Below are 27,985 nucleotides of genomic sequence, written 5' to 3' on the forward strand. Positions count from 1 at the left end.
TACAAAGTCAGCTTAATTGCCCCCAACAATCTGGGTCCTCATTTTACCTACCTCGGAAGGATGGAAGGCTGAGTCAACCTTGAGCCTGGTGGGATGCGAACCTGCACTAATTGCAGGCAGCTGGTGTTACTTAAGGAGGTATTAGCCCACTGCTCCACCAAGGCTCATGTATAATAGTGATGTATGAACACTTTTCTAACCAAACATATATACTCATACTTATTTTGGTCTAGAGTCCACCAAACTGCAAGTCTCTTTCTATTAATGGCACATATTGTTCATCTCAGTGTTCAAATTCACCTAGTTGTCACAGATTACTGTGTAACCTATCTTGCATTCACTTTCAACTTAAAATTTATGTATCAGTGTATCCACAAAGTAAAAGGTAACCCTATGTAACATTTTACCAACTTCATGATTTATCCGAATAACATTTAAACCACAATCAACCTAGCTTCAGCACAAAATTGTGAAATGCAAGCCAAAATAACTAAAAAACAAATACACTTAAAATTGTTCATTATTCCAAATGCAGTTCTGTTAAACATATATGACATTATTAAAATGCCTTACTTCAGAAATTCCTCATTTTAATTAAAAAATATTTTGGTTAAATATTCCTACATTTATTTTTTTTAAAAAACCTGTCATTTTAAAAACATTCTGGTACTTAAAGTAGCCTCATTATTTACATTGTAAGTAGCATAAAGTAAATAATCTGTTTTCTGTTACTAAAAGGAATTATTTATCAATTTTAAAATAAGGCTTTTAAAATATTTTTTCACTATGTAGTACCTAATTTTTAAAGTATATGGTTCATTTATTTTACTTCACTGCAAAAAAGCAGCAGAATAAAATAATTTTCTTATAAAATTGCTGCTTCTATTTTTGAGCATACTGAACACTGAAGGTAGTAATGTAAAGGGGCAAATTGATGCTTAAAAAACAAAATTAAAAAGGACCTCTAAATTAAAAGCAAATCTGTGCTTTAAGTAAATTAAATTTGAAAAACTATAATTTGCTTCTGGATGTGAACAGAAATATCAGATAGTATTACAGATAACAATGTTTATCAGACCAAACAAAAATATTTACACCAGATTTAAGTTTCTTTAAATATTTCAAGATTAATTAAAAATATTTTCATGAATATTTATTCTGAATGATGGCTCTGAAACTAATGAAGAATATACTGTTGCTTTTGATGTAATCTTTGGTCCACAGAAAAACATCAGGATTTAATTTTCAATTAAAAGCATATTTAATGTTTTTTCCCCAAAAGCTATGATATTAAATGCTGAAGACAAAAGAAAATGGAACCACAATGTTAAGCATTTCTTCCCAACATACCAAATTGTGCAGTCAGAATTGTTTTCAATGACTTTATTTTAAATTTTGTACATAAAGAAAACCTGTTCATACCCATAATGAACAAAACTTAAAAAGGCATAAATTGAAGATATTTGTGTCCTTCATCAAAGCAATTGCTGTGTTAAAGGTCCAAACATTTTCATTCTTCAAAATAAATATTTTTTCTTTCTTTCTCTGTCTTGCCCCCCTCCCCTTTTGCTTCCTTTCCCTCATCTCCCCAGTGTCTGTATTTCAAGCTTCAGAAAAATCACTGGAAAATGAAATCCTGTCTTGAAATCACACTTCTAAGCAGAGTTCACTGTGTTTGGTAACTTGCCATACCATAGCCAGCCTGATTAGGTATTACCGGAGCAGCTTGTCCCTGGGCAGGCTGAGCAGCAAATCCACTCATCCAGGTTGCAGGTGGTGGTTGACTAGTTTAAGAAAAGAAAATTGTAATTATTCTTGTCTGTTTCAATTTTAACTACAATAATCTCATTGCCAGATGATGAAAATTAACCCCTTGTAATCTTTTAAACATGACAAGAAATATTACTTGTATTAATGAATATGTACAGCATTCCCCAGAACTACCTCGCAAAACAAACTACAGTAATTAGCAGAATTTTTTCTGTTGTATTTGGTAAACAATTTATAGAGAATAGCGACTGAAAGGTAGAGTGGTGTACTGGATAACATATAGATTTGGATTCAGCTCAAGCTAAAGTGGGATAAATTGCAACTCAAAGTGTTTACTTCATTATTACAAATTTAGTTATGAAAATTCAAATTATTAATAGCCAAATTTAGCTTTAGCAATCAGATACCTTAAGTGGTCCTGATTTGCATTTACATCTTGAATTTAACTGAATAGAACAGAACTCACTGAACTTATTGAAAAAAATGTACATATTAATTTAGTGCAACCTATTTTGCTTAGATTATGGCTGCATATAATTTTGATTTTGCAAATCTATGGTTCACTACTGCTCACTCATATAGCATTATAATTAATCAGTCTCCCTCCAGAAATTCATACTTAGATGAAAATTAATACTTTACTTTAGAAACACGATACAGATGAATTTTAATATATACTGAGCTAAGAGACAAATATCTATCAGATGTAAAATATTATAGCTACGTTAACAGCACTGTAGGGACCAGCAGCACTTTCAACTTCTCAGACACACAAAATACTAGAACTGATTAAATCTTTTAAAACTAAAAACCTATCATTAGTTTATACATTAGTTTATATTTGTTATCAATAAATCAATCTGACATGAAAATAATAAGAGATGAGAATAAAGAATTAGGGGTTCCTATATTGCCTAGACCAGGCATGTCAAACTTGCGATGTCATGTGACGTCGCACGACATATCGGGACTTTTCCCCCATTGCCAGCAATGGGGTGGGTGCGGTTTTGGCATGACGCATCCGGCCTGCAGGCCGGCAGTTTGACATGCCTGGCCTAGAAAACTATTGTCTTAACTTCTTTATCTAGAGTGGCAGTGGACCTTAACCTACAATTTATATAACGGTAAGTAATATTTTGAATTTATCTATTGCATTTGTATAGAACTGTATTTTGTTGGAGTTTAATAAGAGCAATACTTCTTTAAATTTTTATAATGTAAAATTTAGACATTTTTACAGTTTTTTAATTATTAAAGTTTGGGAGGAAGTAATGGACTAAATAAATGTGACTGTGTAACAAAAGCTAAAAATTTCAGGGGATATTTTCTAGACTTACATATTTAGTACATGAAATTTGATAACTGGATAAATGGATTCTCTGTGTCCCTTTTTATAGTTAAGACTGATATTGCATCTTGGAAAGATAAATGTATCGCTCCATGTACTCAGTAGATTGAAGGTCTGATTACACTTGCTATCTGTGAGTAGACTGCCTATAGATGTAGACTTTGTATGAATATATACACATTTATAAAGAAATATGGAACTGATTTATACAAAGTATACTACCTTAAAAAAACATAAGGTTCATCTCTCTCTCTATGAATATATTAGATAATTATATAGAATTGCAACTTTACAGGGAGTGCAGAATTATTAGGCAAATGAGTATTTTGACCACATCATCCTCTTTATGCATGTTGTCTTACTCCAAGCTGTATAGGCTCGAAAGCCTACTACCAATTAAGCATATTAGGTGATGTGCATCTCTGTAATGAGAAGGGGTGTGGTCTAATGACATCAACACCCTGTATCAGGTGTGCATAATTATTAGGCAACTTCCTTTCCTTTGGCAAAATGGGTCAAAAGAAGGACTTGACAGGCTCAGAAAAGTCAAAAATAGTGAGATATCTTGCAGAGGGATGCAGCACTCTTAAAATTGCAAAGCTTCTGAAGCGTGATCATCGAACAATCAAGCGTTTCATTCAAAATAGTCAACAGGGTCGCAAGAAGCGTGTGGAGAAACCAAGGCGCAAAATAACTGCCCATGAACTGAGAAAAGTCAAGCGTGCAGCTGCCAAGATGCCACTTGCCACCAGTTTGGCCATATTTCAGAGCTGCAACATCACTGGAGTGCCCAAAAGCACAAGGTGTGCAATACTCAGAGACATGGCCAAGGTAAGAAAGGCTGAAAGACGACCACCACTGAACAAGACACACAAGCTGAAACGTCAAGACTGGGCCAAGAAATATCTCAAGACTGATTTTTCTAAGGTTTTATGGACTGATGAAATGAGAGTGAGTCTTGATGGGCCAGATGGATGGGCCCGTGGCTGGATTGGTAAAGGGCAGAGAGCTCCAGTCCGACTCAGACGCCAGCAAGGTGGAGGTGGAGTACTGGTTTGGGCTGGTATCATCAAAGATGAGCTTGTGGGGCCTTTTCGGGTTGAGGATGGAGTCAAGCTCAACTCCCAGTCCTACTGCCAGTTTCTGGAAGACACCTTCTTCAAGCAGTGGTACAGGAAGAAGTCTGCATCCTTCAAGAAAAACATGATTTTCATGCAGGACAATGCTCCATCACACGCGTCCAAGTACTCCACAGCGTGGCTGGCAAGAAAGGGTATAAAAGAAGGAAATCTAATGACATGGCCTCCTTGTTCACCTGATCTGAACCCCATTGAGAACCTGTGGTCCATCATCAAATGTGAGATTTACAAGGAGGGAAAACAGTACACCTCTCTGAACAGTGTCTGGGAGGCTGTGGTTGCTGCTGCACGCAATGTTGATGGTGAACAGATCAAAACACTGACAGAATCCATGGATGGCAGGCTTTTGAGTGTCCTTGCAAAGAAAGGTGGCTATATTGGTCACTGATTTGTTTTTGTTATGTTTTTGAATGTCAGAAATGTATATTTGTGAATGTTGAGATGTTATATTGGTTTCACTGGTAAAAATAAATAATTGAAATGGGTATATATTTGTTTTTTGTTAAGTTGCCTAATAATTATGCACAGTAATAGTCACCTGCACACACAGATATCCCCCTAAAATAGCTATAACTAAAAACAAACTAAAAACTACTTCCAAAAATATTCAGCTTTGATATTAATGAGTTTTTTGGGTTCATTGAGAACATGGTTGTTGTTCAATAATAAAATTAATCCTCAAAAATACAACTTGCCTAATAATTCTGCACTCCCTGTATTGTTCTCACAACATATTCTATTTGTTGTATTTTTCACTTATTTTTAAGCACTTATGTACTTTTGTAATGTATATTATTGTTGTTGTGATTCAGGGTCAGCCTGTGGGTTCGGCAGTTGGGTCGGACGACTCAGAGGAGGAGGAGGGAGGTGTTGAAGACCTTGCTGAGGGGGTTGAAGATCTTGCTGATGAGAGCCCTCAGCCAGGCCCCTCCCACTTGGTCACCACGGAGACCCAGCTGTGTGAGTCTGACAGCGTGGATGAAGATGACCCACAGCTGGCCCTGTTCAAGGACGCCCGACGCAGGAGGCAGTCAATTAGGAGTAAACAGAGGAAGGCAATGGGGCTTCTCGGAAGGAGGCAGAGAGAAGCCACGCCCTGAACTCTATATAAGGGGAATGTGTGGGGAGGTGCTGGTTTGCTGAAGGCAACCGCTTGGATAGTTCGTGTTTCTTAAAGCTCCTGTTTCTTGGTTCGTGTCTTGTTTGTTTTTGTAGCTATAAATTTGGCAGGCGTCATTCCAGCCTCTTGCCGTTTGTAAAGAGGTTGTCCCTGCCTTTTCTGCAGGGCCGGTAGCAGGCTGGTACAGAACAATTGTTCCCTTTGCTTTTTCTATTACTTTAAAAACAAAAATAACAAACCACTACTTTAGAAACAAAAACATTTGTCTTAATGATGCACAAGCAAATATCAGAGTTCATATCCGAGGAAAATTACATATGCAAGTATCAATTTCTGAACAGAAGTACTTACTCAATGCCAAAGCCTTGTTGATTCCATGCTTGACCATACATTCCATAAGATGGCACTTGCCATCCATTTGTCACATATTGCCCATATTGCTGTGGATTCCCATAAACCTGACTCCACTGTCCCCATTGACTGTACTCCACCTATGGATTTAAACAATTATTTTAGATAAACAAAAAAAATAGAAAATTAATGTGTTTATGAGAAAAATGGAGAAAAAGCGAAAAGTAACGTTCTACGTCTAAAGTTAAATTCCATGTAGGATTTTAGTGCATAAGATTCCATGCACCTATTTCACTGATTTTGGACACAGAGGGTATATAGAAAATACAACACTTTAATGGTAGCCTACCAATTACCTGCTGGAAGTCTTTTGTTGTATCCGGTGTTTCTTTGCCCCAATAGCATTTAACAACATGCCCTTCAATTGTTGTTCCATTGACCGAAACAATTGCATGTGCTGCACTTTCATGAGTTGAAAACCTGAGGCCAAAAAATGGCATGAAATAAAATGTTACTATATTATCCTGCTCTAACCTTGTAGGACTGGTTTAACAATAATTCATTTATCAATAGTTTACTTTATCAGAAGATACAGTATAGTAAAAGGCAGTCAGCCAATTGTTTATCACTAAACCTGATATATGTACCATTATGGAACTTAACAGCAACAAGTCTTTTCTTAAAGAATATACCAAGTATATTTCAACAGTGAAGGAGTTAATTGCGTCAATGTGCATAGTTATCTACAGGTAATCATCCAGTGAGATTAAGTTCAGTCTTTAAGGAACCAATGTATTTAAATTCTTAAAAAAATAATTAGGTATGCCATTTACTTTGATAACTTTTTAATATAATTCCATAATTTTAAGGCTCCATTTCTTTTTAACATACATGATATTGGGTATTTTCTGTATTTCCTTTTCTAAATTTTTTTACAAAAATATGGTTTACAGATGAACAAAATGGGACACTTCCTGGCCTTAAGCTTATATCCTACAAAGATGCAAACTTACTGGAGCACCAACACGCACACACACCCGCAACACCAAGAAATCTGACATAATTATTGATGTTACAGGTAGTTCTTGACTTACATCATTTGTTCAGTGATTGTTCAAAATTACATCAGTCCTGAACAAAAGGATTTGCAACATATGCCCAAAGCCACACGTTGGCAACCTGCGGCTCTGGAGCCACCTGCGACTCTTTCAGCCTTCTCCTGCAGCTCCCAGTCATCCTCCGCCATTTGCAGAGAGAGAGACAGAGAGAGGCACTTGTGCGTCTCTCTCTCTCTCTCTCTCCGTGTGTGTGTGTGTGTGTGTGTGTGTGTGTGTGTGTGTAAAAAAGAGAGTAGCCTCACACTGTTCTCTGAGAAGCTGACAAGCTTTTTCAGTGGGGCTCCTGCCTTTGCTGCGTCTCCACAGGAAGCAGCAGAAAGCAGGGCAGGAGAGCCAGCCCAATAAGAATGTGTGTCAGCTTGTCCGAGAACAGCGTGAAGTCAGCTTGCCAGGTGAACAGAAGATTGGAGAGAGGGAGAGGGAGAGGAGGAGGAGGGAGGGCAGAAGGGAGAGAGAGAGAAAAAAAACCTCATGCACAGCAGCCTCTATTTCTTTTATATTAAACTCTTCAGGTTTTGCAGCTCCCAGTGTTTTTTCCTCTGGGAAATGGGTCCAAGTGGCTCTTTGAGTGTTTAAGGTTGCCGACCCCTGCCCAAAGCTATGGCTGTTGCAATGCCCTTAGGGTCACATGCTGAAAATTAAGGTGCTCGGCAGTCCGTGCACATTTATGACCACAGGGGTGCTGCAAATGCCCTTGTCTGCCTGTATCTCCCTCCATATCAAACTGCCATGGCCTATAGGACAACTGGTCCTTGCCTAACCACACCCAGGAGTCTCGGCCTTTGCTCACCAGGCCCAGGAGGCTTCAGCCTGCTTCCTACTCCACCGGTGCATGCAAGGATCCCATTTACCCATTAAGTTTTTCTTCAGTACTGAAGGTTTGGCTTTCCTACTGAGGTCCCCTCGTGCCACTGTCCAAGCAGGCTCCATACTCATGGTAATTTAGAAATGTCATTCTCCAAATTGTGTGAAACCTTTCCTATCCCTCTAATAAACTCGTGCTCCTTTCCTTGGATTATGTCTGCTTAACAACCCATGAGGTTACTTAACCACTGCAACCAGAGGACCTGGGATTGCGGTAGTTGAATGGTCACATGACATCTTGCTTAATGTCTGCTTCACTCAGGAAGCAACATTCTGGTCTCAATTATGGTCACAAATCGGGGACTACATTATAGAGGTACAATTATGATCAAAAGTGATAGCTAAAATATAGTCAGATGTTTGCTTGTTGCCAACATGGTACTATGTTAAGTTCAGAGCACATAATGATAATTCTCCTACCTCACAAAAGAATAGCCTTTAACTGGAAAAGCTCTGGTTTCCACAATTTGCCCAAAAGGGGAGAATGTCTGTCTCATCAACTGATCTAAAAACATTAACATTTGTGTTAGTCATGTGAGTATTCAGTAGTTCACTAAAAACTTTGCAAAGATGAATGTGACTCCCACCTGTTAGTCCAGAGGCAATTCCTCCACAATAGACAGTACAGTTTTTGGGGCTTGACTGATTTACTACATCCTCAAATCTCAGTTGTTTTGTGTTGTCTGCAAGATACAACTTTTTTCTGTTATTTGCATTTAATGAACATACGTCACAATATCACAGCCTACTATATTTGTAAACAGGAAAGACCCTAAACTCAACACTTTTTAAATTATCTCCTGGCAATGAGGATGGCAAAATACTGGGCAGGGAAGTGCCCTTGTCATGTAGATGGAAGGACTGACTGACAGCTGTATTTAAGGTGAGCCACTTCCCCTTTGTTAAGGAAGAACAAAGGGAATATTTGCAGGATCACTATGAAAACTATTCTAGGCACCTGCCAGATTGGTTGGTTGCTTGGTTTTGCTTGGCCTCTAGGTATACAGATCTTACAGCTGCTTGAGGATAGTCTTGCCTAGTTATTTGAGAGTAGTTTGAATCTCTTAATTCTGATGAAATGGTCTGAGTCCTCAAAGCTGTAAGCTGGGCCATCGGTATTTTTCATTCATAGCTCATCTGCTTGGTCAGTCTCCAGAAAGTGAGGCAGTTAAGTCCCAGCAGTAGTTGATGCCAGAGTGGTTTACACCTATTATGAAAGAAGTTGCCCAATCTCTCAAGAAGATACTAGACCCAAAGGAACTGGACAATATTTTTATCCAGCCTCCATCTTTCCTTCTTTAGAGAAGGTCACTGAAAAGATGACAAGCTTGCAGTTCAGAGAGCTCTGGAAGAAATGGATTATTTGGACTTTTTCAGCTGGCATTCAGATCTGGTTATAGCAGTGAGATAGTACTGATCACACCTGTTGGTAATACTGGCTGTAGATACATTCTGGCCTTCCTTGATCTCTCAGCACCTTTTAATACATTTCTGAACAGCCCCAGGATTGAGAGTAGAAGGCATGAAATTATAGTGGTTCCCTTTCTTCTGAACTGGTTCTAATCAGTGTGCGTATGAGTGGGAGAGGGGCAGAGATCAAGCAATACTTCTACTTTGCATGAGACCTCTTGATCCTATCTGCCATATACATGAAGCTGCTGGATGAGGGCATCCGTCAACATATGGTAAATATGGTCGCAATTTTTTAAATTGTTTCCTAGTTTCAATTTCTGGCTACCTGCCCAAACTCACAAAAATGAGATGGAACAGCATATAAACAAACACTGAAAAATTATATGCACAAAAGCAAACATTACAAAAACTATGGAACTGTACATACATTTGTAATATCAAGAAAAGATGCAAAATATTAAATATCCATATTCAATATTGCTGTCAAAAATTTATATAGACAGACGTAATCTATTAGAAATCATTCTGTTAATATAATTAAAAATGGAATTTCATTTTTGCCCAAATTCACTTACTTTCTTGTGTACTTTTAGGAGCAGGTGGCTTTCGTGTTGCCCAGTTAGTTCTGATCTGACGACCTCCTAACCACTGGCCTCCCATGTGCACAATTGCATTTTCTGCATCCTAATTTTTAAAAAAACACATGGACAATAATGAGTCATAAATTAGAAATAAGAGAATTAAAATATACATTCTATTTTTGTTGCTTTGTGTTTTGCTCAGAAAATATAACCAATTTAGGTACTAGTAGCTTTTCTGGAAAATTAATGTAAGGGAATTAATACTTACACTGAATGAAGAAGATAGGATCTGTGGCTTCCAGATGCTGCTGAATTTGAGTCTCCAATAGTTTTCACTATTGGCCATATTAGTTGGGCTTCTGAGAATTCTAGTTCAGCAACATCTGGAAGGCCACAAATATTCCACCTCACATTTGGAGAACTCAATACATTTAAGACACTTTTAGGTAGAGACTAACAAAGTACCATGTATATCCCAATACAGTTCTCCTTATTTCCATAAGAAGTAACTGCCCTGCAAAATATATCTGCACTCCGTTACTAGTAACATTAAAAACTGGCATATGTTTTTGTCTCTTGTCTAAAGGATCAATATAACATTACTCAACCACATAATTAAGCTATAAAATTTTCTGCCTTTCACATAACCAGCGGGTTATAAAAATGGGCTATGCATTAGTATACTAGAAATGTCTGCCTGCTTGTATTGCATCCTACATAAATTAGGCTCACAAAATATGAAGCAATTATTTATATTATTCAGCGTACTCACCAATTTATTATAAAATGATACAAAACCATATCCTTTTGATTTTCCTGTTGTCATATCTTTAACTACCCGTGCATCCCTGGGAAGAGAAGCACAGTTATATGAGGAAATATTATAGATATTCAAAATAAAAACTAAAAGGAACCACACACACTGTATTGTGAGCATAGTTTTCCCTATTATAAACTCACTAATCCCTAACCATAACCATTCCTAATTCTGCCTAATACTTCTTTACCTGTTAGAAAAAAGCAGTAGGACAAAAATAAAAAAATAACATGTAATAAACATGCAACCTATCCATATATCCTGCACTTTCTACAAATCGTTCAAATTTGAAATTTTAAAAGGAACAGAATTTCCTTTTCTAATTATCTACTGACTAGGGTCTTCTAAGGTTTGCTGAACTATAAATTACTGTAACATTTCTAACTAGGTTTACCATGCATTTTCTAAATAAATGCCCTCTGCCTAGTGATATAAAATATGAAATATTAAAAAATTGAAAAAGAGGAAAAAAATAGGAATTAAAAGGCATACATGGCCTGTTAACAGATTTCTTTATTTTTCTTGGTCAATTCTCTACCATCATTTTGGAGTTTGGGCAGCTGTAAATTTTGAAAAATTGACATTTTCAGAAATTTAAGAAAGGAGAATATAACTAACAACAATGCTAAGTTCACCAATATGAAGACAACAAATTTTACACATAATTTTTAGTGAGTAAGTTAAAATGATTGGAAATATAGAACTGCACTGAATATAGAATGTTAAAATGTAAATACTAAGATATGTATATATAAATAATGTATAATAAGAATAAATAGAAATGAGAAAAAAATCTACAACTGAGTTCCAGTGTGCACAGTTCCTTGCAGTTAGCTTCAAGATCCTGTCCATTCTTATGAGCAATTCTGCAAAATAATCAGAATGCTATTACTTTTAATTGTGACTTGGACTTTAGAAAAACTGCAGGTCTCAGGTATAAATCACGATTGAGAAATAGCAACCTGTATTAAATCTTTTAATATTGGCTTGCAAACAATACCAGTACTTACCACATTGAGATAAAAAGCAAAGTAAATCAAACAGACAAAATAAGACTTTGTTGCATTTGAAAATATGAGAAAACATAGAGAAAATATGCTTTATAGCAGAAATATATTCCTGTAAAGTAACACAAGATGTTCAGGGTTTGTTCTGATGTCGTTAAAAAGACAAAGAAAACAATAGGAGAAAGTTTTTCAAGAAACTAGATTAAATAACAAAAGAAACACACATACTATAGCACCTGAAGGAACACGTGCAAAGTTTAAAATGTTCATTTGCAAAGCTATAGATATTTGGAAATTTAATCCCAATGTTCTATCGTCAACAGAGAAAGATACCCTTGATTGACATAATTAATGTATCTTTAAAACAAGACTTCTTTACTTAAAAGTTTATCAAAAGATACGAATTTTAATTTCAAATTTAAAAATCCTAAATGTACTGCTACATTTCAAAAATGCAATCAATGAAGTTTTACAACTGGCTATGTTAACCTACACACAGTCCAATACTACCTATTGTATATAATTATCAGACACTTCCAGCTTCTATCAGACAATGCTCTATAAGCCACAAGAATCAACAGGTTTGCTTTCATTTGCCCACAACACATCCCAACCCATAAAAATGCATATGGATTTGCAAGTATGAAAAGCACATAGCTTTTAACAGAACTGATGCAGAAACCTTATTCATACTTGGGTGGAATAATATAATGCAATAAAAGTAAAAGATAATTCTACACCATTCATATGCCATTATGTAAACAATTCTATGCTAATACATGATAGTGACTTAAGAGAAGAACAATCTTGCTTTTTGATTCTGTTTGTATTAATGATTTAAGGTAAAAGTACGGTACTTACGATATTTTACCAAAAGGAGCAAATGCTGACTTAATATCTTCTGTTGTTATTTCTGGACTTAAATCTCCCACAAATACATGAAAATGATCTGGAGGAAAAAAATACAAATGCATTGCTATATCCAAAAAGTTCAGCTTTCTTATACTGCCAAAGTAAAGCAATGAATGCAATTCAACTGAATACATGACTTACTTGTGTTGCTTCAGAACATATTACTTACTTGACGTATCTTTTTTTTGGCTACTTGGTGTTGTTGCCCAGTTAACTTTTACTTCCTAAAAATAATGAAAAAAATATCATTACTGGCCTAATTTTTATGTCAATGAAGAGGCTGCACAGGCTCAATTCCAACAAAGTGAGTGTTTCTCTTTACAGAAACATTGTTTCAAGGTATTTCTAATTAAAAACCGGGACAAAAATCCTTGCCATGAATCATAAATAACCTATTTGCTTAATTTGCTACATGTCATTCTTTTTTCTTTTGCAACGTACCTTTCCCAAAATTTTTCTCCCATTCATAGCAGCTAATGCAGCAGCTGCATCCCTGTGTTCATAAAATTCCACAAAGCAATAAGGGTCATTGCTTGTATGCTGCAAAACAGAAAATCCAACAGAAGAGTTGACCCTTCTGCTATCGGGTTGCTGAGAAGAAAATCCAGGAAAATATATTACTTTAAAGCTAGGAAAAAAATATTATTATAAGTGCTTACAAAGTAGCTGTAAGAATTGTTGTCTATTCTGTCAAAACAATATCTCAAATTATTATAGCATCCATAAAACTACATCTAGAGGCCTTCAAGTATTAAAAGTGCAGGTTCAATTCAGAACAGCCTTTCTTGAAAATTCATCACACTGTTTAGATGACATGATGGATGACACACTCAGAATCCAGAAGTTTAATTGCAGCTGGACGTCCTAACTGGAATTATCAACAAAATTAGCCTCTGAACTTGTCAAAACTAATGCTGCCAGCTTCTATCGAACGGGATCCAAAGGACACTTGGGATAAGATTACATTTACTATGTTAGGTTACACACATGTATGCTTCTGAAATGGTTCATTCGTTCCTGTAAATTTTACAAATAGAATTAAGTAAGGTTTGAAGGAAAAAGGAGCTTGGTGATAACTGGAGCTATTTCCTTTGCAAACATGTTCAGCTCCAAGTACTTACCAATTTCAAAGCCCAGATTTGGGAGGATGTGTGTGATCGTTTCAGATTTCACAAGGCATTAAAAGCAAGAATGTGGGTTAGAAAATTACAGCAAAATGCAGTAAATCATTTAAAATTAATAATAAATAAATAATAAAATGCAAAATAAATATTACCAGTTACCTACTGGTGGTTGCTAAGAAAGAAATAAAAGGACTAAAACTTTTAATATTTAAAACATACAAAACTCAATGTTATGATCTGTATACCCAACCTCCACATAAGTATTACATATAACCATGTTCACTAATCTGGGAAACACTATACATGTACCAACAAAAGTATTTTGGTCTAAATTTCTAATGAACTATCTATTGTGCCATTCTGTTTTATTGATAATATATAAGAATCCCCTTGAAACTGCAATAAAAAAAATCAGAATATGAATTTGGAATTAAGTTAAAAAATATATTTCCTTTGATTTACCGTGTACCCAAGACAGATTGTTATCAATATTGAGAAAACTGTGGTAAAAGTTAAAGACATCACACTTGGCAAAAAATGAACTTTATGATTTCAGTTGGTATGAGAACCAGCCAATGGCTATAGACTAGTAAAAGTTGATCAAGATGATTATTTTCAAAATTGCAAGTACTATTATTGGACTGTGTCTGTTGTAATTTCAACACATTTACAAGTAGACCTTCAGGATTAAAAAAGTTCCAGTACTTGAATAAATCTCTTCCCTGGAGCTATTAAAATAAAAAAGGAGAAATATTTTGCAGGTTCTAGGTTTTATACTCCTAGTTTCTTAGCACTTAAAAAGAACCTAATTTCAAATGGCTATATATTCCCACAAAATCTCAATTTAATAAAAAAGGAAAGAAAAAAGGCAGATTGTAAATCTCTCGTATTGAAAATACTAATTTCTATCATTTATGTAGTTATATATACATAGGACTTCAAAATCCATATTCTAGTCTTTTGGTAACATTAAAATAAAATTTTCTTTTTAATAAAAAATTTTATCCTCTCTAAAAAGAAACATTTGGTCATGCAAGGGACTGCAGAAAAGCAAGGCTAGATACTAGTAAAACATGTTTTTATTGTGATGTTCATATGAAACTATTAACAAAGTATAAATTATTCAAATAAAAACCATAGCTGCAGCCCAACTGTTTTTCTATGTAATGACTAATATTCATAGTAGTCCCTAATAAGAAATTTCTTAGATTCTTTATCTTTTTTCTGTCACAAAGTAGGAAAAAGCTACCATTGAGATAATCTCTAAATAACGTATACAGCCTGAATTATCTTGTAGAGAGTATTCCTTCCCGCCTTCATTTGAAAGAGTATAGTTGTAGTTAAACTAAGCATATATTTTACAAGAGACAGAAGAAATCTTTCTGGTGCCAAGAAGAATCAATAAGCATATATTATATACTAGAAACCTTTTTCTAGTTAATCAAAATTTGTCAGTTAAATCAATTAACTAAGGTACAATCCTAGTCAATGCTGGCTAAATTAAATGTCCTCCTAAATTAAACTGTTCTTATTTTGTGTTGCAATCTTGATGTTTTTTTAAAAAGCAGAATTAATAACTGCTTTTATGTGAAATTTTAAGATATTTCATATAAATTAGATTGTGAGAACATATTACCTCTGTTATCATTTTACAGCTTTTGCAAGGTCCAATTTGGCTGAATAATTGAAGTATAAGGACTTCGGTCACATCTCTGGAAAGATTTCCTACATAGCTAGATATAGAAAAGAAAAGATAATATTAATGCCATTAATTTATGTCTTGCCAAGATATTCTGCAGATATTAAAATTAATTTTATAAACACGCCATAATACTTACAAATACATTACACTCTGTTAATCAAAAACACTTTAATTCTGAAGTTCTTCATTATAATTACAAAACATTGCCACTGAAAAATCGCATGCAGTTAACTAATTAAGGTATAAAACTAGAATGCACAATGTATACCTCCGTGTCTTGGATAAAGTCCCAAAGTCTCCATAAAGCTATCTTTTGTGTGGGTGTGTGCAACTGCCTGGACAAGTCCTTGCAATTTCCTTGGGAAGATTTCAGAAGTGGTTTGCCATTACCCACTTCCAGGACTCACAGAGAGTGACTGCCCCAAGGTGACCCAGGTGGCTATGTGCCTAAGGAAGGTCAAGAATTCTTGGTCTTCTACTTTCTAGCCTGATACCTCAAGCACTATATAATACTGACTCTTATATAAAAGTTTCCCCCATTTGTCAAATCTTAATGACACAGAGAATTATTAAATTCTGTCCCCCATCCTTTTTGGAAATACTTCCCAGATCCACCATTAAACATGATCTTTCTCTCAATATTCTGATAACTTAGGTACAGGAACAATTATTTATTTGCTATTTTTAGGCAGATTAATGCTACCAATATAATGTACGACAAATTGCCTTTCAACAGATAGATCTTTACAAGTTGAAAAAAGCAAGGCAGGCACCTAGAAGCAAAAACAAAGTGTGCATTTTATATATTTTTAGAAGAAATCTTCGAAGAATACAAACCATTACCCTTTAAAATTAAAAAGTAGGCTATATGTACAGTTGTGTCATTTTGAAAGAATTCTGGCAAACATTATATTCAGAACTAAAAAATACTTGGGAAAATTTAGAAGCAGTATTTTTCTGGTTGTGAAGGAAACTTTCGAGGGGGGGGGAAACCCCAAATTGTACATATATTTTCACAATATACATAAATCTTTTGCTTACTTATATTATATCCTGTTCATATGCAAATACAAAAGAAGTCAAAGCAAGAATATATTCTTACATAGTACCAGAATTTATTTGTAATGCTTCAAACAGTGGTTGGGAGCTGGGCACACTGAACCTGACAGAATATAATGCTGACCTGTAGCAGCATCATGATACGGAATTCTAATCAATGTGTACTTCAGGGTTGCATAGGGAAAAAAAAGGATCTCTGAAAGCTCAGTTCAACACAATAAGTAAAAACACTACTGTATACTTTGTTTTCACTGGTAATAACCCACGATCCCTCAAAACATAACTATCTGAAAGATACAAAAGATATTCTAAAAAACAGTTAGGAAAATAAAGATGAAAAATCTTAAAACTACAAGTAAGCCTCAATATACAACCACAATTGGAACTAGAGTATCAATCATTGAACAAAGCAGATGTTAAATGAGATGTCTCATGACCACGTCACTCAATAACTGCAATCCCAACAGTCCTGGTTGTTGTCATTAAACAGATGGAATCCTAAGTAAGGAACATGAAGGTGCTTTACAGGGTGGGGGAGGCCCCGGAAGGCCTGGTGCAGGCCATGTGCAAGATCGGGGTGCTACTGCATTGCAGTGCAAAGTCACAGCAGCCCATGAAAGCCTCAAATGCCCCAGGTAGGCCTAGATCAAGGGGTGAGATAGGCAGGTGGAATGAGTTAGTATAAGTGTGGGCGAGCTGCCAAACTTTTTATCATGTGACCATGACGTGCTTCATTGGCTATGACTTTGGGCAAAGTCGTAAGTTCCTTGGTTCAGTACTGTCATAATTTCAATGGTCACGGAGCGAATGGTAATAAATCAAGGACCCCTGTACTTTCTACTTTTAAATATATTATCATAAATGAATAAGCCAATAATTTTATTTAATATTTGAAACTCTTAACATTAAGTTAATACTTTTGCAACTTTTCTGCAACAATCTTTCATTTCTATTCAAAAATGCACAAATTATTTGACCTTAAATGTAAAAAATCAGTAATAAAGATTATAACCCTAAACACATTTAGAGATCTCACTAAACCCACAGCAACCCTCTGAATAGAAACAGCATTATAACTTTTGTATGTTCTTGAATAGAAGAAATATTCTTAATATTACACAATATTCTGCAATGAAATAGAAATATAACGAAATAGAAATTTCTTATTTCTTTCAAATTAACATTTAAGACATTAATTTATATGATGACCAGCACGGCAATATAGCACTTATTTTCAGTCAGTGACAAAATTCACTAGGTAACTAAGCTTTAATTTCACACACACAGTTTAATCACTTTACTTAGATATACTGCCTTAAGATTCTGGAGAATAATTTGACTATTGCTGAAGAAATAAAAGTCCAACAAAGGCTAGAATTCTTGTCACTGTCCTGAAAAATCAGACACGTGGATTCTCTATATCAGAGGTGTCAAGCATATGGTTCTATGGACCTCATGCAGCCACAATACTCCTGAGGCTGAAACCAGATTGGGAACTATTGAACAGAATAAAATAAAATAAAATAAAAATACAAGAAAACATAGGTATTAAATTGTAAAAATAAATAATACATTTAAACACCAACTATCATAAAACCCTGGGCTCATGATTTGTGAGGAGTCCTACCAAAGTTCATCACCTTGCCTTAACTGCAACAGTGAGGTCTGGTTAGCACTGCCATGTTGTGAACTGAATAGGAGCACCAGACTATAGTAGCACCAAGTGACCCTGCTGGTGCAATTAAGCCAGGGGTGTCAAAGTGCCAGACCGTGGGCCAGATGCATCATAGCAAAACTGCACCCACCCCATGGCAAAAAATGGCAAAAAAGTCGTGATATGTTGCGTCACTTGATGTTGCGAGTTTGACACCCCCTGAATTATTTATTTATTTTATTTATTTTAATTCCATTTATATCCCGCCCTTCTCCGAAGACTCAGGGCGGCTTACAAGCTTAGCAGTAGCCTTCATTCTATGTATATGCCTGCTTATTAGGGCTTTCACACACCCCCAAGCGGCATTATTACAAAGTCAGCTTAATTGCCCCCAACAATCTGGGTCCTCATTAATTAATTAATTAATTAATTAAGCCCAAGCAGCAAGCTTGGGCATTTGCCTTCCTGCCCCACAGCAAGCAGGCAGACTCATGGCCACCAGCGCACGAAAGAGTTGCATTAATTTCTTTTCCTCCCTTCAAAATTTCCCTCCTCCTCCAAACCAGGTTTAAACTTCCTTTTTCCTCTGAAACAAGTTGAATTCATTTCCCTCCTTCCTCCAGAAAAGGTTTAAATTATATCTGTTGAGTTTCAGGCTGCACAAGGTCCATGATTGTTGTTAATTTCATACTAATACAATAGCACTTAGACTTATAGTGCTTTACAGCCCTCTCTAAGCAGTTTACAGCGTCAGCATATTGCTCCCAACAATCTGGGTCCTCATTTTACCGACCTTGGAAGGATGGAAGGCTGAGTCAAACCTGAGCCGGTGAGTCAAACCTGAGCCGGTGAGAATCAAATTGCTGAAGTCAACAGAATTAGCCTGCAATATTGCATTCTAACTACTGTACCACCAAGGCTCTTAATTAATATCAATTTCAAAATCAATACTGTAATATAAAATTTAAATAAGCTCTTAAATATAAAAAGAAAAGAATGGGGAAAATGAAAGGGTGCTTGATGCCTTTCTTTTTTCCTAATTTTTTATTTCATTATAATATCAAATTGCAAATGGGAAAGAAAGAAGGAACAAATTTTAAATGGTTACAAAATACTGACTGCAGTTAGTAGTGACTAGTAAGGTTATGTTATCATTTGTAACCTCATATGCACAGAGCCAGTTTGGTATTAGTGGTTGAAGTATCAGACAAGAACTAGATAGTACTAGTCCTGCCTTTAGTACAAAGCCAGCTGGGTGATGTCGGGGCAGTCTCATTCCTAGGAAGAAATGAACTGCCAAATCACTTCTGAAAAAGACTGCCAAGAGAAGTGCAGGGAGCAGCTGCCAGGAATCCAAAACAACAGAGGCACACAACTTTCAAGTGAAAATATGACATCCTGTTAAACTTTCTAATTTATACTTTTAAGAAATACGTAAATATTTTAACATGTCTGTTACAAATATCTACAATTTACTCAGTCTCATATTGAGATAGCAATAGCACTTAGACTTATATATCGCTTCACAGTGTTTTACAGCCCTCTCTTAGCAGTTTACAGAGTCAGCCTATTGCCCCCAACAGTCTGGGTCCTCATTTTACCGACCTCGGAAGGATGGGAGGCTGAGTCAACCTTGACCAGGTGAGAATCGAACTGCCAAACTGCCGGCAACCAGCAGTCAGCAGAAATAGCCTGCAATACTGCATTCAAATCACTGCACCACCACGGCTCTTCAAATATGTGCAATACTTTGTTTGGGAAAAGCTCAGAAAACAATTATTTCCTGCATATGGTATGTCGGAAATTAGAGGGAACATTGCACAGAGGTAATAAGTGAGAATATGAGGATTTGTGCAATAATTTGGCAGTAGCTCAGGAGAGGCTCAGAGCGGACTTGGGAAATACGCATGCACACACAAACACACACATACGCAAACTGTACCATTAATAGATAACAGATTTTTGATAATAGATTTTCTCCATCCATACACAAACACTGAAAACAAAGTCAAATTTGTAAAAATATATTTCTTTTCTATGTAGTAATGTCTAATCCCTGATTTTAATATGTTAATTAATAAAAAATATAAACATGTGGCTTCCTAAGTCAAAATGCAGCCCTTATATAACAATAAAATAATAAAATTAAAAAATGACAATAAAGGTTATCTTATCTTATGGTTTAATGACCCCAATTTCTATTTAGCAACAGCAATAGCACTTAGACTCATATACTGCTTCATAGTGTTTTACAGCACTCTCTAAGCTGTTTAACATATTGCCCTCAACAATCTGGGTCCTTATTTTACCAACCTCAGAAGGATGGAAGGCTGAGTCAACCTCGAGCCCATCGGTATCAAACGCCAGACTGTAAGCAGAGTTAGTCTGCAATATTGCATCTAGCCATTGCGCCATTAGGGCTCCCATTTGAGTTTGACAAAACTGCTGTACATCAGCGATGCTGGTGCTGCCCATTCCCAGGTCTTCCTACACCCACAGGATTTGACAGAAGGATGAGAAATGTGGCATTAAAACTCTAAGTTTAAAAACAGAGATAAAGATGTCTGAAATCTTCATAAAGTTTGATCTAAACAGACATTATAGAAACATCCTTTCCTTGACCTAAATTATAGTTAGACCTGCTTTTCTTTACCGTCTTTAAATTTTCTCGATCAGTACTGCACCACTCTTTGTCTGCAGCTTGCATAACAATACTCTAAAAAGGAATAGCTTGATGTATATGCATATATAGTACTTTGAGAAATATCTGCATTTTCTTGTGTCTGAGCATCCTGTAAATATATGGATCACAGGAGGTGGAATATTTAAAAGGAAAGCTTCTCTTCCTGAGGAAATGCATTAGAGCAGACATGTCAAACTCACGATGTCACGTGACGTCGCACAACGTATCGGAACTTTTTCGCCAATGCTGGCAGTGGGGTAGGTGTGGTTTCCCAGTGACACATCCGGCCGCAAGTTTGACACCCCTGCATTAGAGGAAGGATTCCTCATCTTCTCAAGGGATATTAGGGACATAGTCACAATAATCTATCAACTCCTACTTAAAACCAAGTTTGTAATACACTGCTTTCATTAAGATTACCTTAAATATAACAAAACATTCAAGTGTTCAAATTGTAACCTCTTTGCATCTGCAATGTGTTAGAAATAACTATGGGAAAGTAGGCTGGTCATTGGTGAAACTTGGCAATTAATATTGAAGTCTCAAACACAGCAAGTGTTGTAAACTAGATGAAATTGGTTCAAATCTAATTGAACTACAAATTCTCTGTCCAGAAAATACTGCACTGACTGTTTGATGAATACCAAACACAATTTAAAGGGTATGGAAACTCTGTTTTGACTCAGAATACCTCCAAAGACCTTGAAACTCCATGATACCATACATGTACCATGCTAGTACATTTTGGGAAGGAAGAGAAAATGGGACACAGATATCCAGAACTAACCTGAATAAATTCCTGAAGTCAAGACATAGATTAAAATAAGAGAAAATACTACATTCAATTCTTAACTCACTAAGAAGCTGAATAATAATTTGCTGAATTGTAAAGATTATTTTGAACCTGTAGTCTATAAAAATGTATTCTACAATAAAAGTAGTTTTTTTTTAACTTTTATGGACATAAATTAGCACAGGATTGGTCAATATTAGGACTGTGAAAATCCTATAATATAGTTCCTTAGCAATGTGTAGGAGTGTGCAAGAAATGCCTGTTATGAATTACTGAAACAGCCATACCTTTTCCCAAGCTCTTGAAGTTATTCTTTATATTGCTCTCTGGCTATATATGCATATATGTACATGCACATCCATGTAGCAGCTATCATGAGAATTTGAAATGTGTGGTTCATATGCATTGCCACAATCAAACAGCTCTAATGAATATTTATTCGGCCTTAGCTGCTTACTTTAATTTTTGCTATCAACTAGTGAGCATCTACATTTTAGGCCAAATATGGCATAGCCTTCCTTGAAATCTGGAGCAGCATTAGCTAGAGGGATATCAATATTTTAACTGAAAGGGGCATGAGGAGGATGGCTCTGTGCTTTTGATCTCTCACATAACATTCAACTTTTCAACTAATTAACTCATCCAGGCCAGACGAACACCCTAGAATAAAAGTACTAAATTAACTCCAATCCATTAAAGATAGTTTTTTTAAAATATTTTAAATATACTTACTTCCCTTTCCAAATGACTATTGTTATATCAAAGCTAAGTGTGAAAGGAACATGGACAGTTTTCAGTCGACTAAAATAAGCTTTATCTTTTTTCCCCTTGTAGCTTCATTTTGGGAAACACAAAATATCCATCATATAGCATTAACATTCCATAAATATGTCTGTACTACATTGTAGTACATTACATTTACAATATTCAACAGAACAAAAGATTACTCATAAGTCACACACTCTTCTCAGCAAAACAACTTTTCTTTTTATGCTTGAAGTACTAACAAACCTAAAGCAACTAGGTCAAAACCAATAAATTCAAAAATACCTTTACAACAAAATGTACTATGGCTTGCATTATAACAGCATGGGCTGAAGTATATTGACATATCTAAGCTTAGAAAGCTAGAGGGCTTAATTATTTTTGCAAACTGAAATGCACTCTGAAGTCTCCATAACCAAAAGGGCACAAGATAATGCAATGCAGCACAATGAGTATGAATGATAACACTAATGCAAAAACTCCATTTCCAACTTAGCAGATAGCCTTTGCTTTTTAAATGCATTCAGTCAAAAAATATAAAAGAACCAACAATGAAAATATACCATCAGCATAGAAATTGTTGGTAAAAAAGAAGATGACTTGTTGAATTTATTTAGGTATGTGTACTTTCTACATGTTCTTGACTGTGAAGCTTTCAGAAAGATTTTGAAGATGAAAACATTCATTACTATATTAAAACATCCTGAATAACACCATCATTAGGAGTCAAATGCACATACACTGCATTGAATACATACCCTTAAACAGCAAATCAAAGCAATGTGTACTTTTGTACTTACATCACTTGTGTGCAAACTTAAACAAAATGGTGCAAGTACATGCATAAGCACTCACCTCTGGCCTTCCATCTATTTTTATTTAAATTTATTTATTAACGCCATACACATTAATACACCAACACAAAATCCAGCTTGCCTACAAAAAAGACAGTTATCATTCAGGTAATGGCATTATGAGGTAGTCTTTTTCTTCTATATGTCTTGCTGGCTATCATCTCCATGCTATATGTGTGATGAGTCCAGAAGACTTTTCAGTCAGTTTGACCCAGGTGGGTCAGACACTGAATCCCGGAACATGCATAAAATAAAATCCTGGCCATGCATAAAATAAGTTGAGTGAGTAGGGTTGAGGATGGGTGAGAAGCCATTGGAGGATTGATGGATGAATCCTACTGGAATTCAAGTGCACAGAGACTAAATAAGCCCAGATGTAGGCTCTCAGGAACTGAGCTATGGACTTGTTACATATGACTTCTCCAACATACGAATGCACTGAATGTAACCCAAGTTACTTAATATCTTATAGACATTGGCCATTTCTGGGCAATAGGTGGATTTCTGAAAAGTTATAGAGATTGAAGTAAAAGATTGAGAAAATCTATTGGGGAAGCAGAAAATTACTTTAATGGGGATAAATTGTTGCACCAATTCAATGTCCAAGCAGCAGTAACGGGGGGGGGGAAGGTATTTACCATATAATCTGCTCTAGAATATTAATTAAGTTCTTTTAATTCAAAAGAGGTCTGTTTTGAAAAGCAAGGAATGAGAACTGAGGGGATGCCTTTCTATTTCTAACTAAAATCACCAGACTACTTACTAGTGAATCTAACTAAACTGGAATAAGCTGTGGAGGTTGTCTCAGATACAGACAACCAATTACTTATCAGCAGTCACCACCTGCAGAAGCATCAAGCATCAGCTGAGAAGTCTAGTTTGCTTTCAAGATTCCAGTAAGCCTTTCTCTGGTGCAGGGGTGTCAAACTCGCCACATCATTTGACGTGTTGCGACATATTGTGACTTTCCCCCCATTGCCAGAGCTGGGGTGGGGCAGTTTCGGCATGACGCATCTGGTCCGTGGGCCAGCAGTTTGACACCCCTGCTGTAGTGGTAGCTAAATCCAAAATGGCTCCCTGTGACATTAACTCCTTAAATGCCTACTGCTTTGCTATAAATCCCTCCCCCATATTCTTCCCTTTGCAGCAATAGGAAAATAGTCCTTCTATATCTATACTGATTCTGACACTAGATCAACTGAAAATATCCCAAATCTAAGAAATAAGACAACATTTACAGCAGCTAAAACAGAACAGAATATGCAAAACACTTTTTCTATGTGGAATGGCTGCATTTTGAATCATAACAGAACAAAACAATGGACCATTATGTTGCATGTTACATTGGCTATAGAAATGAAACCAGCTAATGTCTCAATAATTAAAAGGAATATACAAAAAACAAACCAGAAGAGCAAGTTGGATAACTTTCCTATTTTGGATTTACAAAAGAGACATGTTAAAGTTTTGAAGGAATTTCTGAGAAGAGACAAAGAGAAAATAAAAAAAATCAAGTTATGGGACATTATTCAAAAGGATAAACGATCAAGATTATTAAAAGCAAGGGAAAAATATGAAACTAGTTTATGCGATCAAGGTTAAATTATGTTGTTTCTGGTAACCCTTATGGGACTTCCACTGATTAGGGCTGAATGAAAAGGCTTTAAAATTTGTTAATAGATAAGAGACCAGATATGGAAAGAAGAGATCTTTTGTAGCACTGTAATCTCCAAGGTGGTAAGTTACTGAAATTTTTTGCTCTTGTCATGATGAAGGGGAAGTTATTTCATTATAATTGTCTTTTTCTTTAATATATTTCTTTCTTTCCTGCACTTTTCTTTTGTAATTTTCTTAGTTTGTATTAATCTTATCTTTGCAAATGTAAACTTTAATAAAAATTAAAAATTTACAGTTCAGTGTACATGATTCATGCACAGAACATTTTTATCCTTCATAACTATTATACTTTCTAAGAATATTTAAAACATATTACCATGCACTAAGTAGAAATGTAGTGAACTGATTTATATACTCTCAAGACCTCTTAAGTTCAATTTTTCACTTTTTTTACTCCACTAAAATTTACAAATTAGTAACTGACATAAAATTTTATCAGTTTTGTTAATAATAGATATTCTCAAGTTAGGTTCTCTGTCTTTCATCAGCTAGGAATCTATGTGGAACAATTTGAGTTTAATAGCTAAACTATACTTTACGTCTAGTCATGCCGGCCACATGACCACGGAGATGTCCTCGGACAAGCGCTGGCTCTTCGGCTTTGAAACGGAGATGAGCACCGGCCCCTAGAGTCGGAAACGACTAGCACGCATGTGCGGGGGAACCTTTACCTTTACACTTTCTTAAACAGCAAATTTACAAATTTATATACATTTCTTCCCAAGCTTAACCTAATGCTATTCTGCATCTGATTTTGTTTGTCTGGAGGCTCATCACTACTTCTTCTGAGCATGTAACCCAGAACAAAAATGACTTAAAAATCAATTATGTTTCCCTCTTTTTTCTAGTTCCTCCTACCTAAGCCAATAAATTTCACAAGCTTTCATTATTTTGTAAATTTTCAATTAGCCTTACAAAATGGCATCTTAGGATTTTGATTTTTTCCCCTTGTGATAAAGCATCACTACTATCATGTTTTACTGTTCTGATTTCTGGGATGCTTTTTACATATTTTTGTTGAGCACATCCTCCTTCAACTAAGACCCTCCAATTTTCACTTGCAAAGTAGTCTATTTTGCAATCTACCTCTAAGTTATATTCCTTTTACTTGTTACATTGTTCAAATTTTCTGAGTTCCAAACCTTGCAATTTCTTAATATGTCATTATTAAATATTACACCTTACTAACATTACTTGAGGGATTACCTTCTCCATCTCCCTGTCCCATATACTCCAACAGGGAAGGTTGCTTCTTTTAAACTGTCATTTTATGGGACCTAAAACATGCCTTTTCTGTGGTTGTCCCTGCCCTCTGGAATGATTTCCCCCCCCAATACAGGCAGTCCTCCTGATTAGTGACCATTCAAAGTTACAACGGCACTTAAAAGTGACGTAACTGTTTTTCACACTTATGACTATTGCAGGATCCTGAAGGTCATGTGATCAAATTTCAGACACTTGTCAACTGACTTATGACAGCTACATTGTCCCAGGCTCACGTGATCACTTTTTGTGACCTTCTGATAAGCAAATTCAATGGGGAAGCCAGATTCACTTAAAAACTGTGTTACTAACTCAACTCTGCAGTGATTCACTTAACAATCATAGCAGGAAAGGTCATAAAATGGGGCAAAACTCATTTAACAAATGTCTCACTTAGCAATATAAATTTTGGGCTCAATTGTGGTCATACGTTAAGGACTACCTGTATAGGACAGGCACCCACTCTCCTTGTCTTTAGGAAAATTCTTAAGACCTGGCTCTTTCTCAGGTATTTGGGGTCATTTGAGTGGGAGCTCCCCTCTAAGGTTTATTATGGTCTGTGCTTGGTTGTCATATTTCACATTTTAGATCGTGTACTTATATACTAGGTGCTGGTTGTATGATGATGACGTTTTTGTTGTAGGCTGCCCAGAATCCCACGGATGAATTAGGCAACCTTTTTTAAAGTCTTTAAATACGTACCTATTCACAGATACATCAATTTTCTTCTGGCAATGTATCTCCTACCTTATGGAGATCCCTCATGATGAGTCAATATTACTTTCCAAAACTTTTCTACTGCTGGAGGGGAAGGCCAAATCTACAGCATATGCCAAGCCCTACCAATTGGCAAAAGGCAATGGCCCTCATGGTAACAATACCACAGAAAAGGCTTTCTAGGTTCCGGGCACACCAACATTATCAAATTGCCGGTGCAATGTGAATACAAAGTTACCGACCTACGCATTTTGTTAAAAAAAAACACAAACTTTTCACACACCTCCACCGTTACAAAGAACATCCACCCTCCAGTCTACTGTGGGTTTACATCCTGCACAATTTATCACCCGCCCTTATGATATTTTGTGGAAGACGGGGAACCCTCCAAATCCTCTGTACCTGTGTCTTTCCTATAAATTGAGGTGAGGTATATTTCCTTCTTTTGTCGCAATTCCCCTCCATACCCTCCGGCCCCGCTTTCTTGACCCGTTTCCCTCCAAACGCTCCTTCAGAGAATCCACCCTGCAGATCCTCTCTACTGTCATCGCTTCTTGACCCACCTACCCAGCGGCCAACCCATCCCCGTCCCACTCACAGGGTCTTGGGCTGTCCGTCGTCTTCCATCATGCTACGGGAAAGCTGCTCCCAGGCAGAGCCAGGATGTTGCACCGAAGAGGGCGGGAGAGAAGCGTATGGAGACTCCGAGACACTATTAAAAAAAAAAGGAGCCGCCTCAGGCCTCTCGCTTTTTCTTAGGCCTCGGCAGCCCCCAAGGTAGGATTCAATAGAACGCTGAGTGGGGAGGGGGGGCGTCGAACCAAAGGGTCTACAAAATGGCCGCGGTCGCCAACCACTCAGGAAATCATGCAATGCGCAAGCGCAGCGCAACCCAGCGCTCTCGCTCTCTCTCTCGCTCTCTCTCCACACACCTTCCTTGGCGTGACGTAGAAAGGGAATGCTAGAGCCGCGTTTCTTAACTTTGACGACTTTCAGATGTGTGGTCTTCAACTCTCAGAATTTCCTGCTGGCTGGGGCATTCTGGGAGTTGAAGTCCACGCATCTGAAAGTTGGTAAAGATTGAGACACTTTGCATTGGAGTAACAACAAGCGTTTTGCTTCCGGGTTCACGACAGGGATTAGGAAAGAGACTCCGCGTTTGCTATGAACAGGAGGGGGAACTGGCAGTGTTGGCGAGGCAGGCTGGTGGAAGGAAGACAGCAGGATGATTGATAGGGGAATTTCGAAGTGTCT

At 36.4% G+C, this 27,985-nt stretch overlaps 1 protein-coding gene across 5 annotated transcripts; it reads right to left on the reverse strand.

Moving 5' to 3' along the window:
• Window positions 1-1,544: 1,544 nt before the first annotated feature.
• Window positions 1,545-27,571, reverse strand: TIAL1 (TIA1 cytotoxic granule associated RNA binding protein like 1). 5 transcript variants are annotated; one of them, XM_081329380.1, is made up of 12 exons: window positions 27,330-27,571; window positions 15,201-15,297; window positions 12,882-12,980; window positions 12,610-12,664; window positions 12,390-12,477; window positions 10,477-10,552; window positions 9,699-9,807; window positions 8,298-8,393; window positions 8,131-8,215; window positions 6,085-6,208; window positions 5,729-5,868; window positions 1,545-1,784 (listed from the first exon to the last, which is right to left on the reverse strand). In XM_081329380.1, the coding sequence occupies exons 1-12, from the start codon at window positions 27,359-27,361 to the stop codon at window positions 1,667-1,669; spliced, it is 1,119 nt and encodes a 372-aa protein (XP_081185506.1). In that variant the 5' UTR covers window positions 27,362-27,571; the 3' UTR covers window positions 1,545-1,666. The 5 variants fall into 5 exon arrangements, with proteins under 5 accessions (XP_081185506.1, XP_081185505.1, XP_081185507.1 ...); XM_081329379.1 differs by having other exon boundaries at window positions 12,882-13,031; XM_081329381.1 differs by lacking the exons at window positions 15,201-15,297; window positions 27,330-27,571 and adding an exon at window positions 13,562-14,418.
• Window positions 27,572-27,985: the final 414 nt, after the last annotated feature.

This window comes from Vipera berus, assembly GCF_964194415.1.
Source record: "Vipera berus genome assembly, chromosome: 5".
NCBI classification, from domain to species: Eukaryota; Metazoa; Chordata; class Lepidosauria; order Squamata; family Viperidae; genus Vipera; species Vipera berus.